The sequence below is a fragment of the Solanum dulcamara genome, chromosome 10, assembly GCF_947179165.1.
Source record: "Solanum dulcamara chromosome 10, daSolDulc1.2, whole genome shotgun sequence".
Classification (NCBI taxonomy): Eukaryota; Viridiplantae; Streptophyta; class Magnoliopsida; order Solanales; family Solanaceae; genus Solanum; species Solanum dulcamara.
In genome coordinates, this window is record NC_077246.1 from 16,973,953 (window position 1) to 16,990,323 (window position 16,371).

The 16,371-nt window shown below is 35.1% G+C and overlaps 1 protein-coding gene across 1 annotated transcript; it reads right to left on the reverse strand.

Moving 5' to 3' along the window:
• Nucleotides 1–227: 227 nt before the first annotated feature.
• On the reverse strand, nt 228–4,320 carry LOC129870700 (cytochrome b561 and DOMON domain-containing protein At4g12980-like). The gene is made up of 3 exons (XM_055945544.1): nt 3,643–4,320; nt 2,414–2,668; nt 228–773 (listed from the first exon to the last, which is right to left on the reverse strand). The coding sequence occupies exons 1-3, from the start codon at nt 4,318–4,320 to the stop codon at nt 402–404; spliced, it is 1,305 nt and encodes a 434-aa protein (XP_055801519.1). The 3' UTR covers nt 228–401.
• Nucleotides 4,321–16,371: the final 12,051 nt, after the last annotated feature.

Consider the following 16,371-nt stretch of genomic DNA (forward strand, 5'->3'; position numbering starts at 1 on the left):
TCCATCGATTAGTAATGATTTAGTTTTGCAGCAAAGAACTAAGGTATTTGTAATTATAAATAATGATGTTTTTCAAGTGGAAAACTACTAAAAATATAGTTGCAAATGGAACAACGTTTATCTCACGTGAAAATAATATTAATTGTAGTTTATTCGTCAAGTTATTGTAATCATGATATTAGAATCAAATTAAACGACATATTCGATTAAATTAATCAGGCCTCAAATGAATATCGAATATTGAATAATAATTTATTTATAAAAATCAAGCGGTAATAGTACGCGCCAATGCATAATCCTCCATAAATCCTAAATACGCCTTGATATTCTACCACACAAAAATGTAAAAAAATTCCAAACACAAACTTACAATTAATTGGACAAAAAAAATAGATTAGCAATTACTTCCTTGTATCGGTGTCTGTTATTGTATCACTATGCTGAACTTTGCCATCTTCTCTTGAAGCTTTTTTCGTATTATTTGCTTCCTCATTTTGTATGTACTTGGCACATAAGATCCAAAGACCAAACTTATCAGATAAAAATTTGAACCAAGAAACAATTTCAAAGACAAGAAAGATGAATGCCAGACAACCAACTATTCCGAAATAAGCCGGTAGCCAGTATGTGTTGTCAAGATGCATTATCTTTATCCCTTTCAATATGTTGATACAACTCACAACGAGTAATGAATATCCAACAACATGATGGAACATGTTCCTATACATACGAAATTCATCGCGATCGCCTGGTTTAAATTTGAAAAACAGCATCTGCATTCACAAATATATGATGTTATATACTTGTATAAAACTCTTTATATTGATTTATGTTTAAGTAAAGTTATAATTTTGGGACAAAAAAATGATTAAAGAGTAAGATTTAGAGGTTTCTACAAGTCTTTTTTCATCATCAGGTTGATTAAGGGTGGCCAACAACAATATGTCACTATGCACATGTTGACAAATATTTAATGATGACAACATTTTACTCATGTTCGCTTCAACTAAGTTGAAAAGAATTAATTCTACAAAAGTATACTTTTCGATTTAAAAATTTGTTTATTTTGAGTATAATTTTGGGACGTTGCAAAGTTTTTTTCATATTTATAAAATTTTGTGTTCAATTAAACTAAATCACATAAATTGAGACTGGAAAAATTTATAAATAACCTGCTATGACTGATTAAAATATACTAACAATTTTTTCATGGTGTCAATATGCAAAAGTATTTAATACACATATATGTTAGTATGTAATTTAGATCATAAAATGTTACGATTTCCCACTCCCTTGTGTATTACTATTTATTTTTGACGAATAAGCATAGGGAAATAGAAGATGATAATTTTTCCTTGCAACACAACTTATGTGTAAAACTTTTCATACTTCTAATGCACATAATAGTATCTAAATATAAAAGGTAATTTTGTTGTTTTAATCCCTGAAATATTGATGAAATTATTTATTTTGTCTTTTGTGATATATCATAGTAAGCACATCAGCCTTTTATCAATTGACATGTGCACTTTTCATCCTGTTCTACTTGTGAATTTTCGCCAAGAGAATAGGTTATTACTGTAGAAACAATTATATAATAATATTGTGTTAAGTTAATATTAAAATATTACTTTACAATTTATTTGCTATGTAAAGAGGCTAAAAACACACATTTGATTTATTTAAGATTAACAAAATGAAAAAATTATCGGGAGAACACTTTTTAATAAATAATTACTGATTTAAGCGATACTTTTTATTTATTATTATCTATAGCAATACATATCAATATTATGATATATCTGTCATTTATTAAAAGTGAATTATGCATGCAATATAAATGTATTATAAGTATTTTAAAATATATTATACTTGTTTGGTAAGAAATTGACACAATGTATTATAAGTGTATTAAAGTGTGTGATAAATATATTATCAATGAATAAACTTGTATTATATGAGTTTTATAAATTATTCTCGCTAATATGTATTAAAATTGTATTAAAACTGTATTATAATGTATTATAAGTGTTCAGTGAAAAAATATTATTGCTATAAATGATAAATATTTTTTTAATATAGTATATTTATGTAAGTTTCCCAAAAAAAAAACGCCTGTGAAGGCTAAAAAGGACCAAACTACGTGTTATCAGTCCTCCATTTCAATTAGTTTGTCTTTTTTTTTAATTTATTTAAAAAGAAAATAGATATTTTTATTCCTTTTTTGACAGTTATTTAATTCTAACTTTATATCTGACATGTCCAATAACCATAAGATTATATGACATTTTGGTATATTCTACGTAACTTTAATTTAAGTCTCATTATTTAAAAGTTTTTTTACTTTCCTAAATTTCATATCAGATTATAATCAGACAAATAAATTGAAACCGAGAAAGTATATGTGTGTTACTTGTATGGTGGCAAAAGTGAAGATGAAGATGCCAAAAGTTCCATGTTTGGGAAAGGAGTAATATTTGGATGCTTTGCCAAGCCATATTCCAACAGCCCAGCCTGTTGATCCCACAAGGTATCCAAGTATCTGGCATGAAATATGATATTTTTTCCAAGCCAACCAAGGTAATGGAAACTCTCTGAAATTCCTTGCTATAATCACACCAATAGGAAGCAACGTACCCCACCCAATAATATTTAATATCCCATGAACCTGCACATATATAATTGATATTAGTTGTGTGAAGCTTTTTTTTAGTCTGGCAAAAATGGACCCAAAGAGTCCACTTTTTGTGAAACACCAAGAAGCCATCATAATTTTCTTTAACAAAGTGAACAAACATTTCTTAGGGCTCGTATGATGTGTGGGATGAGATAAATAAGAATATCTAATGAGATTAACTATTTCATCTTCTATATAAGATATAGTTAATCCCATCATTTAATATAAATTATGAAATTGTTATTATTTATACCATCATTCATATGTGGAATAAAATAATCTTGCATTTTGTTTCTAGAGATTGCCATTCCGCATCTTGCATTCCTAACGAGTAGTTAGGGGGTGTTTGGTTGTACGAGAACATCTTTCATAAAATATTTTCCATCATGTTCGGTTGGTAATATTTTTTTTAGGAAAACAGGTCGCTTAAAAATAAGGAAAATGACTTTCCTAATGGAACTAGGAAAAAAGTTTCAAAACTAGTATTTCATACTGATTGTGTTCTCTAACACACCACATCTTCATCCCTAACCCATAGCTCCCATCACCCCTATCCCTCACCCTCATCTCTAATAGTATTTATTTAGATTATTTATAATTTTTTATGATAATATTTTTTACTTATATACCTACATAAAAAAAATATATAAGAAATTCATTTATTTTCCAAAAAGACATTTTTCTTCCTACCACCGAACTCCGTAGTGTAGTGTAGTTAGTTAGAAGAATTTCATGAAAAAGATAGAATTTATTTGTTTTACTTTTCTTTTTAGTTTGTAAAAAAAATGTATTTTTTTCTTTCTAATTTGATTTTTTTTTTAATGCCAAACATTCCATGTAACATATTTAAGACAATATGATTAAAAAGTATTTTAATACATCATATAAATTTTTAATTAACAATCAACAAATTTCTTAAAAGAAATTATCTATCGTTTTTCGAAAGTAATAGAGGCTTGACTTACTTGTCTAACTTGGCTAGATTTATGAACTCTATTGCCTCGACCTTTACCTGTCCTCAAGTTAATTGTTTCAGTGCTATCATAATTCATGAGGCCTTTCGGATGCATCTTTGGTTCCTTCCCTACTGCCACATTAATTCCAACTTGCCACACTTGATTTAACCTTGATACATCATATTTCATTGGAAGAATAACAGTTGCTTGTATGACATGATATTCAAGCGTACTAATGTAAAGGAAATTGAAATTGCTTATGTTTAAGTCAATAGGAGAAGGCAATAGTTGACAGCCTTTTTTGGTATAGCTAGTGATGTTGTATGTATCCTTTAGTAACTCTCCATTCTTGGACTTTATACCTATGAGAGCTTGTGTCCCAACCATTCTAGCTTCTGGTCCAGGGTTCAAACCCCAGGCTAGCCATCCTGTTTCTTCTTCTAACTTAGCTCCCATCATTATGTCAAGCCTTCGAGATTTTTCGTGTAGATACATGGCTACTTCAACTCCATTGCCTTCTTTATATCGCTTGGAAAATGTTATGTTAAGTAGATTTCTATGCTTTGCCTCAGACAAGAATCTTTCGCTACAACGATGAGCATGAATATTTGAAAACGAAAATAACGATAGAAACAATAAAATGACTAACAATATCATAGAGCAAAATGGTGGTGATATTTCCATCATATTTTTATTTTTTTTGAGTGTATAATAATTACTTGTAAGTATATATATAAATTATCAAGGAAACAAGTATAGATAATGTTCCATGGCGTGAAATGGTGGAGTTAAAAGGAAGTAATGGATATATTCTCTTTTTCTTTTGTCATTTTTCATCAAAAGGATGAACGGTAGTTTAACCATTACAATTCCATTTCTCACACTTTACTTCTTTTTTCGTGGACTTTCTTGCTCATAAAGCTATTAACAAATTGAGATACCTCACTTCTAGTTTTTGCATGTTATACAAAGAAGATGTTTAGAAACAATGTGTTTCACGATATAAGGGAAGGAGTACATCCCAAGGTACAAGCATTGCTTCTTATGCAAAGGTGTGCAAGGTCTCGTCTGCACTCCACAAATCTGAAGGAGAAAATTAAGTGACCGGCTGAGTTATTCCATTGAATGATGATTTGATGTTTAAGTTACATAAATGCTTATATTATTATGATATCTAAATGTATTCCATGGGATTGACCTAACACCGAATGTAGAATATGGATGGGGACTCAACCTAAGGGGTCCTTAAGTAAAGTCTCATGTTCCATTAACTATGCGCCAACATAGGAGTCCTTGTAGTCTAATTAGGTTAGTGGATCCATGATTATCCATTAAATTTAAAGTTAAAGAAATGATTAAAGTTGATGGATTTCTACACAGCAAATAGTCTCCCTGTGACAATATAGGGGGTTATGTTTGATTCCATGTAATAGCTTACATGGTCTCAAATGTCAGTTATGGTCATCTTCCCATCAAATGAATATTTTTGCTTTCATATGATGATTTCTCATGCATGCATTCACTTATGCATATTGCTTATAAATGTCTCTCTTATATTTTTCATTGTATAACATACTTACATACTTAGTACATTTAAAGTACTAACGCATACTTTTTCCTAAGTGGGAATAGGCATCCTCTGACTCACACCCCCAGGCCGTTAGTGCTCACACTTTACCTGCTGGAAAGTCAAACACTTGGACACGAACTCTGCGATGTCCTTCTTCATCCCATACCACCAATAGTGCTGGCACAGATCATGATACATGTTGGCTGCTCCCGGATGGATGGAATACCTTGAACAATGAGCCTCTTCCAAAATAAGTCTAGTCAGGTCACCTACCTTTGGCACACAAATTCTGCCGTCAATCCTCAATACTCCTTCCGAATCAAGTACCGCCTTCTTAGCTTCACCCCTTAACACCTTATCTCGAATGATACATAACTTCTCATTCTCAAACTGTCTCTCCCGAATCTGCTCAACCAAGGAAGAACGCGCCTCCACAAAGGCAAGAATACCACCATCCTTTGAAATCTGTAACCGGACAAGGCTATTAGCCAACCTCTGAACATCTCTAGCCAATGGTCACTCCTCAACTCGGATCGCGACAAGACTCCCCATACTAGAGGACTTCCTACTCAAGGCATCCGCCACTACATTGGCTTTTCCTGGGTGATACAAGATAGTCATGTCATAGTCCTTCAGCAACTCAAGCCATCTACGTTGCCTTAAGTTCAGATCCCTCTGACTGAATATATACTAAAGACTCCTATGATCGGTAAAGACCTCGCAATGCACACCGTATAGGTAATGACGCCATAACTTAAGCACAAAAACCACAGCCGCTAACTCCAAATCATGAGTAGGATAGTTTTTCTCATGGGCCTTCAACTGTCTCGAGGCATAGGCATTAAAAGAAAGAACTTACAACTTGATAAGTCATCGATTCAATTATGAAGAATCCATGACAAGGATTCATGCTAGAATTGAATTCCATCAGCGTCATTGTCATCAACGTCCTCTGCAATGATGTGAATGCATTTTATCCCTACCGCAATTCATTGGGTTGCGTTGAGAATGGCTGAATGAGAGAGATTGTTAAAACAATATTGTTATTTTATAGGAGGGCAAGCGATTAGGGTTTTCTAAAAATTGATAATAATATTATGAATACTTGGTTTGCTCTCGAATACAGTTGACAATTTCAACCCATATTTGTAAAATCAGCCAACTAAATCCACATTTTAATGAGTTGGATCACTTATATTTAAGTTAGATAAATATGGGCTTCAGTCTATTATTAAGATATAAAAATTTGGACAAATATAGGTAAAATATGGGTATTCATATACGAACTCATATTTGTAAATAGAAAAGTTATATTTTCCTTAAACATTTTAAGAAATTATTTTTTTCAAATCCGCGTAGTGCATCCCAATCAAACCTTCGCATGATCCACCCACCCCTATCGGCCTACCTCCGCCTACCCAACTCTATTAACCCCATCCATACCTACCCCACCCCACTCAAGTTAGAGATCGGGTTCTAGTAGAGTCGGGAGTTAGGGTCAGGGTCGATGTTTAGGCCTCGGGTATGGAGTTGTGGTCAGGGATGGGAGTCAACTCCTAGGCCTAGTGTTAGATCTTAGATCGTGAGAGTGATGTTATACGTTTCAGGGGTAAATAAATTCAGTTTTGAGTAGTATAGTGGTTAATAGGTTGTCATAATAGTTTAGTGTGTAACTGACTTTTTGGGACAAGCTCAAAGGTGAATTTATGCCTTTTCCAAAAACTAAAATTAGGAATGACGTAAAACAAAAACAGTATCACAAACAGTTGCAATTTAGCACAAAAATAACAAAACACCTAAAATAGAACAAAAGATCAATAGGTTGATTTAAGAAGATAAAATTTGCCAAAAATATCAAATCAATCGCCAGAAAAATTGAAAATACGGACAGATCTGGTTGTGTTGTAAGTTTTTGCTCACCAGAACTTAGAGTTTTGAGCTCGCTGGCTGGGTGTGACCTGAGAAGATTGGGGAGAAAGACTGGTGGTGGTTTGTTCTTGTTTCTGATTAGGGATTTTGCAGAACTGGGTTTGTTTGGTTTGCTTTGAAGCTCACTTTTAATGGTGGATTTTAGGAGAAGCGATGGCGGTGAGATGGTGGTGCACACCCTTCAGAGAAATGAAGAAGAAAAGGGAATAGTGGGGTTTGCGGCAGTGTGTTTGGTGGGAGCCCATAGCTGGAGTTGAACTGCAGGCTCCCCGGAATAGTGGCGGGACTGGGTGGTCGTTAGTGGCTAGAGAATGAGGTTGGTGGTGGCTCATCAAAGTTCATGGTATAGTGGAGAATAGTGAAATGATTAGGAGCCCGTTTGGATTGGCTTTAAAAAATAACTTTTATGTATGAAGTGCTTTTAGAACTTTGAAGTGCTGAAAGTTATTTTTATAAATAAGCAGTTAAGTGTTTGGATAAAAGTGCTTATGATGTGAATTTTAGGGTTAAAAGAATAAAAAAAGGTAGTTGGGGAATTTAGTTAAAATATAAGGGATATAAAAGTAATTTCTATGGTCAAAGAAAATGACTTTAAGTACTTTGGAAAAAAAAATTAGGAATCCTAACTTTTTATTTTTGACTGACTTTAAGAACTTTATGACTTAAAGTCAGCATTAGGCAAACACGTCCAAAAGCTAAAAAGGGGCTTTAAGTTGGTTTTGACCAACTTAAAGCCAATCCAAACAGGCTCTAGGATGTTCTGGTTGTGGTTTTTTTTTTTTTAATCGAAATTTTCCTCATTATATAAAGCAGAAAGAAGGAACAAGTACAAGGAGGGGGACATGAAAAGCCTTACCTCCAAAAATAAGATGGATGAGAAGCCGGCTTTAAGGTCGGCATACTTATCCGTGATACAAAGGTGCTATCTATGTACTAGAAAAGCGGTAAATCTATGAGAGGACTCCTCTTAGTACAATGCAAATAAGAAGAGAAGGAATAACTGAGGGAGGATCGATTTTCCCTAAATCCAAGATCAGCCTCACAACTCCAACACAAGGCTCAAGGTCAGTACAACTAAACTAGGAGACACACAACGGTGACCAAAATTGAAAACTAGTTTCATTTTTGATAGCCATTGAGTGCGGCTCCAAGCGTTGGGTGTTGTGTTGCTGGTCTGGATTTTTGTTGATTGCATCATGCATATGTATGAAGGGTTGTTGCATCTCTGTGGATGGATATGGTATGTTGGAGTTTGCATAGTTGGAAAGGCTTATCTCCTTCCAAGTTGTTGTGACTGTCTTCTCTATAGCTGTATGTTGGTCTGTGAAACTGCTGCTGAAATGAATCCTATGGAAGTGATGTTGCAACTACAACACTAGGTTCCATTTTGCAGGATACCTGCACAAAGAGACAGACAACAAGAACCTAAGAATTCTTGATGGCTGCTGGATTGATTTCCTGGTGTTGGATGCTATGTTGCAGGAGCTTCCAAATCTGATATATGTTGAGAGATTGTTGTTGTTTGTTGTGTAGAGTGTTGGAAATTATTGTTGTTGTTGTGTGATGGAATTTGTATATTGAATCTGCATGTTTTTTAGGGCTGTTGATTGCTTCTGGCATCTGCTGCTGCTGTTGAGCTGTTGCTGCCACTCCATTCACAAGGGAGGTTTGGGTAGCTATAAGGATGAAAAAGGCCTCCATTTGCTGCTGCAAAAGTGCTGCACAGCAGAAACAATGGAAGGTGAAAGCAGCTGAAGTGTGCATGTTCTTCCTTCCAGGTTGCAAGTTATGCTGCATGTTGAGGTGTTTTAGAGTTGTAAATTGCTTGTTGATGAGTACTGTTGACTGTTGCTGTGATTGTGTGTTGCTTCTGACAACTGCTGCTGCTGTAGAGTTTGCTGCTTCTGTTGTAATGAAGAATCTACATTGTATGTTGTTGAAAGCTTTCAGGTACTGCAGAAACTTAAGATTCCTGGCAACTGCTGCTTTAAAACCTTTACTGCAGATGTTGGTGTAGTTGTTGGTCCACATTGGAGGTTCTTCAAGGTCTAATGCTGCAATTCCACTACAAGAATCCAAGTTGTTGTACTCTAGCATCCCAGATATCCATGTTGTTGCTGAGGTTCTGTATCCATCACAGCTATCTTGTTGGTTTCTTGATTATGTGTTTGTAGTGCATGAGGTCCAAGAGTAACTTCAACTTCAGTGTTGTAGCTCCTCAGTGTACCTGCACAAGCAAATAAACAAGCAAGGGCCTCCAATAGTGTTGTAACTTGCAGTGGATCCAGTCTGTTGCCTCTCTGTATTGTAGTTGCTGCTGACAAGGTAACAAACCAAGCAGCCCATTGTTGAATCCAGAGTTGTATTGTTGTGCCTCTTTGAATGGAGTTCCTGTCAACTTTTTCTACTCCTGTTGTTGCTGATGTAGCCCGTCTGTTGCAAGTATGTCTGCACAAGTAAAAGAACAAGAGAAAAAGTACCTCCAAGACTTCTACACAGCAGAAACTGTGCTGTAGTTCTGAAGGTCCATTGTCGACTTGTAGTTTCTCCGTGTGTGCTACATGTTGCTGGAGTTGTTGAGTGTTGTGGATTGTAAACATGTCCCCAACTTTTACGTGCTTTAATGTATCTCCAGCCACCTGCAAATGTATAGCAACAAGCCAACAAGAACAAGAACAACTAGACACAAACCTTAAGTCGGCTAACTTTTTCAAGGTCGCTCGACTAATGTCTCCAATTATCCGTTTGAGCTGAAACTTCTTGGGCTTTGCAATTACTATATTTTCTGTAGTCCTACAACATTTGGAGTCCTGGAAACTCCAAATTACAAATTGCTCCCTCATTAGGCTTAAGTCGGCTAACTTTTTCAAGGTCGCTCGACTAACGTCTCCAATTATCCGTTTGAGTTGAAACTTCTTGGGCTCTACAAATACAGTATTTGCTGTAATCTTGCAACTTTTGGAGGCCTTTTTCACAATCTAGAAGCTCCAATTTGTGAAATGCTCCATCTTGAGACTTAAGTCGGCTAACTTTTCCAAGGTCGCTCGACTAACGTCTCCAATTATCCTTTTGAGCTGAAACTTCTTGGGCTCTACAGGAGTTATATTTGCTGCAATCTTGCACAATCTGGAGTCATTTTGGTGTAGCATGGTGTATTTGTTGAAGGTTGCTGGTTGCTTCTGGTCTTTGTTGCTGTTGCTGAGTGGCTGCTGTTGTTGATCAGTTGCAGTCACTGTTGCTGCTATATTGTGGCATATGCAAGTGATAACTACTCTAGCTCTTACTTCTAGCAATATGTTCTTAGTTCTACTAAAGCTGTAAACAGGGGAGACTCTCCCCCTACAATGGGAAATAACTAGGTGGAATAAGAAGAAATAAAACAGAATACTCATAAAAAGTCTATTACACATTGAGAATGAGATCAGTCAAGAGGATAGTTTGATCCTTTTCAGAGTTTTCCTTCTAAAACTTGCCATTCCTAGCTTGTCCATCTTGATGTAGCCTTTTGTTTCCTGTGGTAGCTGCTGGAGATTGTAGAAGTGTTGTGTATCATTGAACATGTGGCTGCATTTTGCTAAGGTATATGCAGGATGGTTTGCTTCTCTGAAAATATGTTTGCACTGAAAGAGTTCCAAACGTTGGACCAAGGACTGTAGCTTTGTAACATATCTATGAATGCTCCAAGGTGTCTTGAGGTCTTGTTTCAGCCACTTAGTCAATAATTCAGAGTCCACTTCCAATATCACTCTATTATATCCATGTGGTTTTGTTCTTGTTCAAGTGCGTTTGGTTTTTTTTTTGTGTGCTAGTTGTTGGGAAATGGAAGTAAGGAATAAAGGAAAGGGGTCCTTTGGTGGTGGTCGACTGGTCGAGCTCCATTAATCTCACCGGAAAAGTAAAAAACAATGAAAAACCCCTTTATGAATTAATCATCAGAAAATTTTCATCCCTAATTAAAACAATTATCCACCACCTCATTTACTTTGACACCAAGTGAAGGATTATATAGGAAAGGGAAAAGGGCTTCATATATACCTCAACTTTGCTATTTAGAGCTGATATATCCTTCGCTATAAAAGTGGCTCACACATGCCCCCACTATTACAAAATGACTAAACTATACCCTTTACATCAAACAAATGTGAAAAAAATATATTTTTTTATTTTAAAAAAATTCATGTAGGGGTATATACAATATTTCTAGCAAAGTTTAGAGGTATATTTGAATATTTTTCACACATAAATTATTTTTTAACTTCTTTGATTATTATTATTACAATTTATTATTCTTATTTTTTTTCTTTCATTCTTTCGTGTAGAAATATGATAAATAAAAAAGTGTGAATGGAAAATGATGGAAAAAAATTAAACTAATATTTTTTGTGGCTATATTGTAATTTCAAACTTTTTTTTCAATTATATTTTAATTTAGTTTTTTTGTTTTTAAAAAATAAAATTGGGGCATTCATATTATATTTTAAAAGAAATTAATAAAAAATAAATTTGACCATCAAAATATTAAATTCAAATAGTTATTGAACCATAGAAGTAAAAAAAAAGTGTGAGAAAGATCAAATAAGCTCCTACATGGATTATTTTTTTAAGGCTTAAAAGTCTGTTTCAATGGACTTATTTTTAGTAACTTATAAGTTGAAAATTGCTTAGAAGTTAAAAAAAATAAGTTGTTTTCAACTTATAAACTGCTTAAAATAAGTCCATCCAAACAAACTCAATTATTTATAGGGGCATATTTTAAGCATAAAATGACTTTAAGTTGGTCAGTCAAACACTCAAAAAAACTGAAAACAGCTTATAAGTAACTTGTAAACCAATCCAAATGGGCTCTAAGTCTTATGCAGCCCCTTAAAGTTGTCCATATATTTCCCTTAGACACCACAACCTAGCCTTGTCCTATTAAACACTTTAATCACAATAACTTTTTACTTATTTGACACAAAATGACAATTAGTAAAAAGACCATCATGTGTGTATCTCAAACACACCTACATGGAAAATGGACAAATGAAATGATGACATGTGGCTATTGGATTAATTTTAAAAAAAATCTATTTAAATCATTCAAAAAAAATTTAAGAAAACAAAAAATATTTTTTAATTAACCTACTCCACCCACCCTTCTTCTTCTCCGTTGGACCTTTAATAAACCATCTCCTCCACCCTTCTTGTTCTTCTCTGTTAACATTGTTTTCCTTTCCATTGGACTGCTACGGCTCAACCATCAGTAAACCATTGCCTCCATTCCTTCCTTGTTCTTCATCGAATCTTATCCCTTTCACTAGCGTCTATAATACATTATTGCTGTTCACCTAAGCTAATCCCTCATTCAACTTTCATTCTAATAGCATTAAAATCTTCCACCCATTATTTTCATTCTTTCCACTACTAATCATTTATGGAAAATGGCCTCAGAATAAAATTATGATGGCTCCATCTACTCCAAAAGGGAAATCTTTGGCTAGTGGCATGGTTGGCTTGGTTCCCGAGGCTTTTGGTGCAAGTTTAGACCATTTGGTGTTTTAGCCTTTAAGCTTCAGTCTAAGTTTGACCTTAGTCATCACTCTTGGAAAACACACTCAGATTAAAATTTCATCAACACGGGTTGCTCCAAAATATTGAGTTTGGTATAGAACAACCTTTTGTGCTGTCTTCGAGGCTTTCGATCTCATTTTAAGCCTCTTGTAGAATGTGCCAAAAATGGTGCTTAGATGTGGGACCCATTTTTTTATTAAGATGAGCTCGGATGAAAATTTGATGGTGCCTTAAGTCTAGAATGTCAAATTTCATGGGGTAACATATTTCTTATGCGCGAATAGGGTTTGGAACAGATCCCAGACACCCTATTAGCAAATCCTAGATTGGAAAAAACCTGTTGATATGCATCAGTTGGTTCAGACCCAATTTTGTCTTCGCATTTGTGTCATTGAGGCTGCATTTGCGGAAGCTAGAGGCACCTCTAATTTGTGGGCATGAGGTCGCATTTGCGAAGGTCTGAGGGATTGACACCCACATTCATAAGGCCCTTGCAGCATTCGCGGAGCCTTGTGGATGGACCATTGGCATTCCTAGTGGCCCTTCCACATTCGCGGATCTTTGTGGGTTTGGTTTCTTCATTCGTGGACCTCTTCCTCCATATTTGTAGAGAACAAATTCTTTTGGTCTTTTAAGTTAAAAACATATGCAATTCAGCTAAGTCCCATTTCGTATTTTGGTGATTTTGGGAGCTTGGGAGCTCAGTTTAAAGATATGTCAAGTGTTGGGTGTTTGTGTGGATCATGAATGCATATTAGAGTGCTCTGGGATTGTGGGAATCTTCTTTTGAGCTATTTTATGAGTTTTAGTTGCTTCCCTCTCTCTTTCTTTAGCTTTTTTGGTGATTTAATGCATGGGCTAATTCTGGGTTATTCCGTGCCCTGAATTGTGTTCCATTTTCGGACATAAGTTTGGGCAGGAAAAATGAATCTTTTCACAGAGTTGATTTTGAGATTCTTAGTGCATGTCTCACAATTCCATTTAGACCCAATTTTGGTGTCAAAACATCGGTATTGACATTGTGATCAATATTTTAATAGCATTAAGGCAATTTGAAGTGATTCAGAGGTGGAAAGCTTCAAATTTGTAGGTTTGGAGAACGCGTAATCGGCTTCCAAGTAGGCTATGTTTCCCGCTTTGACTAGATTTTATTAGATACTATTTAGTATGAATTTCTTGTAATTTAGGTTGGTACTTACTGAGTATAGGTGTCACACCCCGGGAGGATACCCTAGACGTCGCCGGCAATCAAAGACCATTATTGGTTCTCAAGAGAACCACTTAGTCCTATCACACATTCATTCAACCACATTATATCAGCAGAAGACACAAATCATTAAGCTTTCTATTCATAAATAAGGTCAAAGGACAACCATCTATCCAATCAACAAATAGAAGAATGAAACTAGTCAAAATAAAATGAATCAACATCATCAACACTCTAGTCTATGAAACCTCTATCAACAGTCTAGGTGGTACCAATAACAGGTTCATGGCTACCTCAAATCAAATAAAGAAAACTAAACTCAAGCTAGAATGATAAAGGGGTCCCCTCTGGAAGTAAGAAGGACTCAACAATTAGTTGAATATGGATAGACCCTCAACTATGCGCATGTTGATGATCTCTAGTACTTGTCTGTGCATCATCAAATGATGCAGGCCCAAATGGACATCAGTACGTGGAGTGTACGAGTATGTAAGATGGCAGAATGAAACATGCATTAGGGTAGAATCAAATCAACTCAGAATCTCAAATCAGAAGAATGAACAACTCAATCAAGATGTCCTAACTCTAAACAAGAATATGATTTAGACAAGACAAATCATATACAATCCAATACATTCCATTCAAATACGGCTTAGAGTACTATCAAGACCTGTATGGGAGTTTCTCTTATCCAACAAGCCAATGTTGTTGCCACGTCCGTCCCTACCTTGCCAGGATAAGAAAGAATCAACAATTATGGATCCATAACCAATCAAGTCCTATAATGTTAGGATAATAATTTGGGAAACATTTGACTTTAACGGTCCAATCCTCTCCTATGTTTGGTGATAGAGTTGTTGGGTTTGAGTTATTACTTAATCTTTCCCAATTCGGTGCTCGATACTCCTCCCAAGACTCAAGCTCATTAGACAATCAATCCAAATCAAACCAAATTAGTAAGTCTCTTTTAGACTCTTTTCAGCTTATTCGTTCTATCAAATCAGTCCTTTCAACCAATCAATTTTCCAATCATTCTCAATCATTTAATTAAGAGAGGTTTTAGACAATCATTTATGACAACAATCAAGAGTATCAAATCGTCAACACTGTCAACTCATTCATCATGCTCACATTCCAATCACAATCATACTTTTACAATTCAAGGCTCTAGACTCAATTCTAAGATATATACAATTCAATATCAATCAACATGCTACTAGGTTTTAAGTAAACAAGTAGTTCAAATCATATGTTCACGGAATTCATTCATAGAAAAGCATGAAATTATTGATAATCATTAAAACACATAAATTTTTGGAAAGAATTTCTCAAGAATGCATTAACGGGGACTCAATCCATTTAAAATCAAAGTTATCACAATCATAGGCACATGGAAAATAAAATCCATGTTTTAATTCAGCCTTACATACCTGGAATGAAGAACAATTAAGAACTCGAACACCTCGCTTGAAGAACTTGAACCCTAGTATTTCTCCTCTTCACAAAGCCTCACTCTCAAATAATCTAAGTGTCAATGAGAGTATTATGCATAGTAGGTACTGGTAAGGGACTTAATTTAGTCTTAAAACATCAGGATTTTAGTCTAAGAGAGGTAGAAAAAGACCAATCTACCCTCGCTAAAAACCCAAAATTAGTCATGTATGAGTCGTCATTACGACTTGTAAAAACTTCTACGGGTCATCATCTTCAGTCATGGAATTGGATTGAAAAATGTTGGGGTGTTACAATATCTCCCCCTTGGGATCATTCATCCTCGAATGAAGACTAACCTAAGGGTTTAATCAAGGCATGAATACAATCAAGAGCTTAACAATCAGACATTCGTACAATCAAGTACTCAAACTTAGGAATAGATGTCAATTACTCAAACTCAGAATGAAGCCCAAATGAAAGATAGGAAAGGGGAACATTACGATCTACATCATTATTAGGAGGCATGAATAGATACAGGTATTTATCCTTCATATCCTCTTCAGCTTCCCATGTAGCCTCTTGAATAAACTGATTCCACCGTAGAACTTTGACGGATGCTACCTCCTTGGTTCTCAATTTGCAAACCTGACGATCAAGAATCTGAACTAGAATCTCTTCATAAATCAAACTTTCTTTCATGCCAATGCTCTCAATTGGGATAACAAACGAAGGATCTCCCAAATATTTCTTAAGCATAGAGATGTGAAACATGGGATGAATAACTGTTAACTCTAGGGGTAACTCCAATTCATAGGCTACATTACCAATCCTCTTCAGAAAATGATACAGACTAATGTAGCGGGGACTAAGCTTCCCTTTCTTTCTGAATCTCATCACACCTTTCATGGGTAAAACTTTCAAGTATACCCAATCGTGCACTTCAAATTCCAAATCTCTCCTCCTAACATCAGTGTAGGATTTCTAGTGACTCTGCGCAGTTTTCAACCTTTTCTAGGTGATCTTTACTTTCTCCATAGCTTGGTGAACC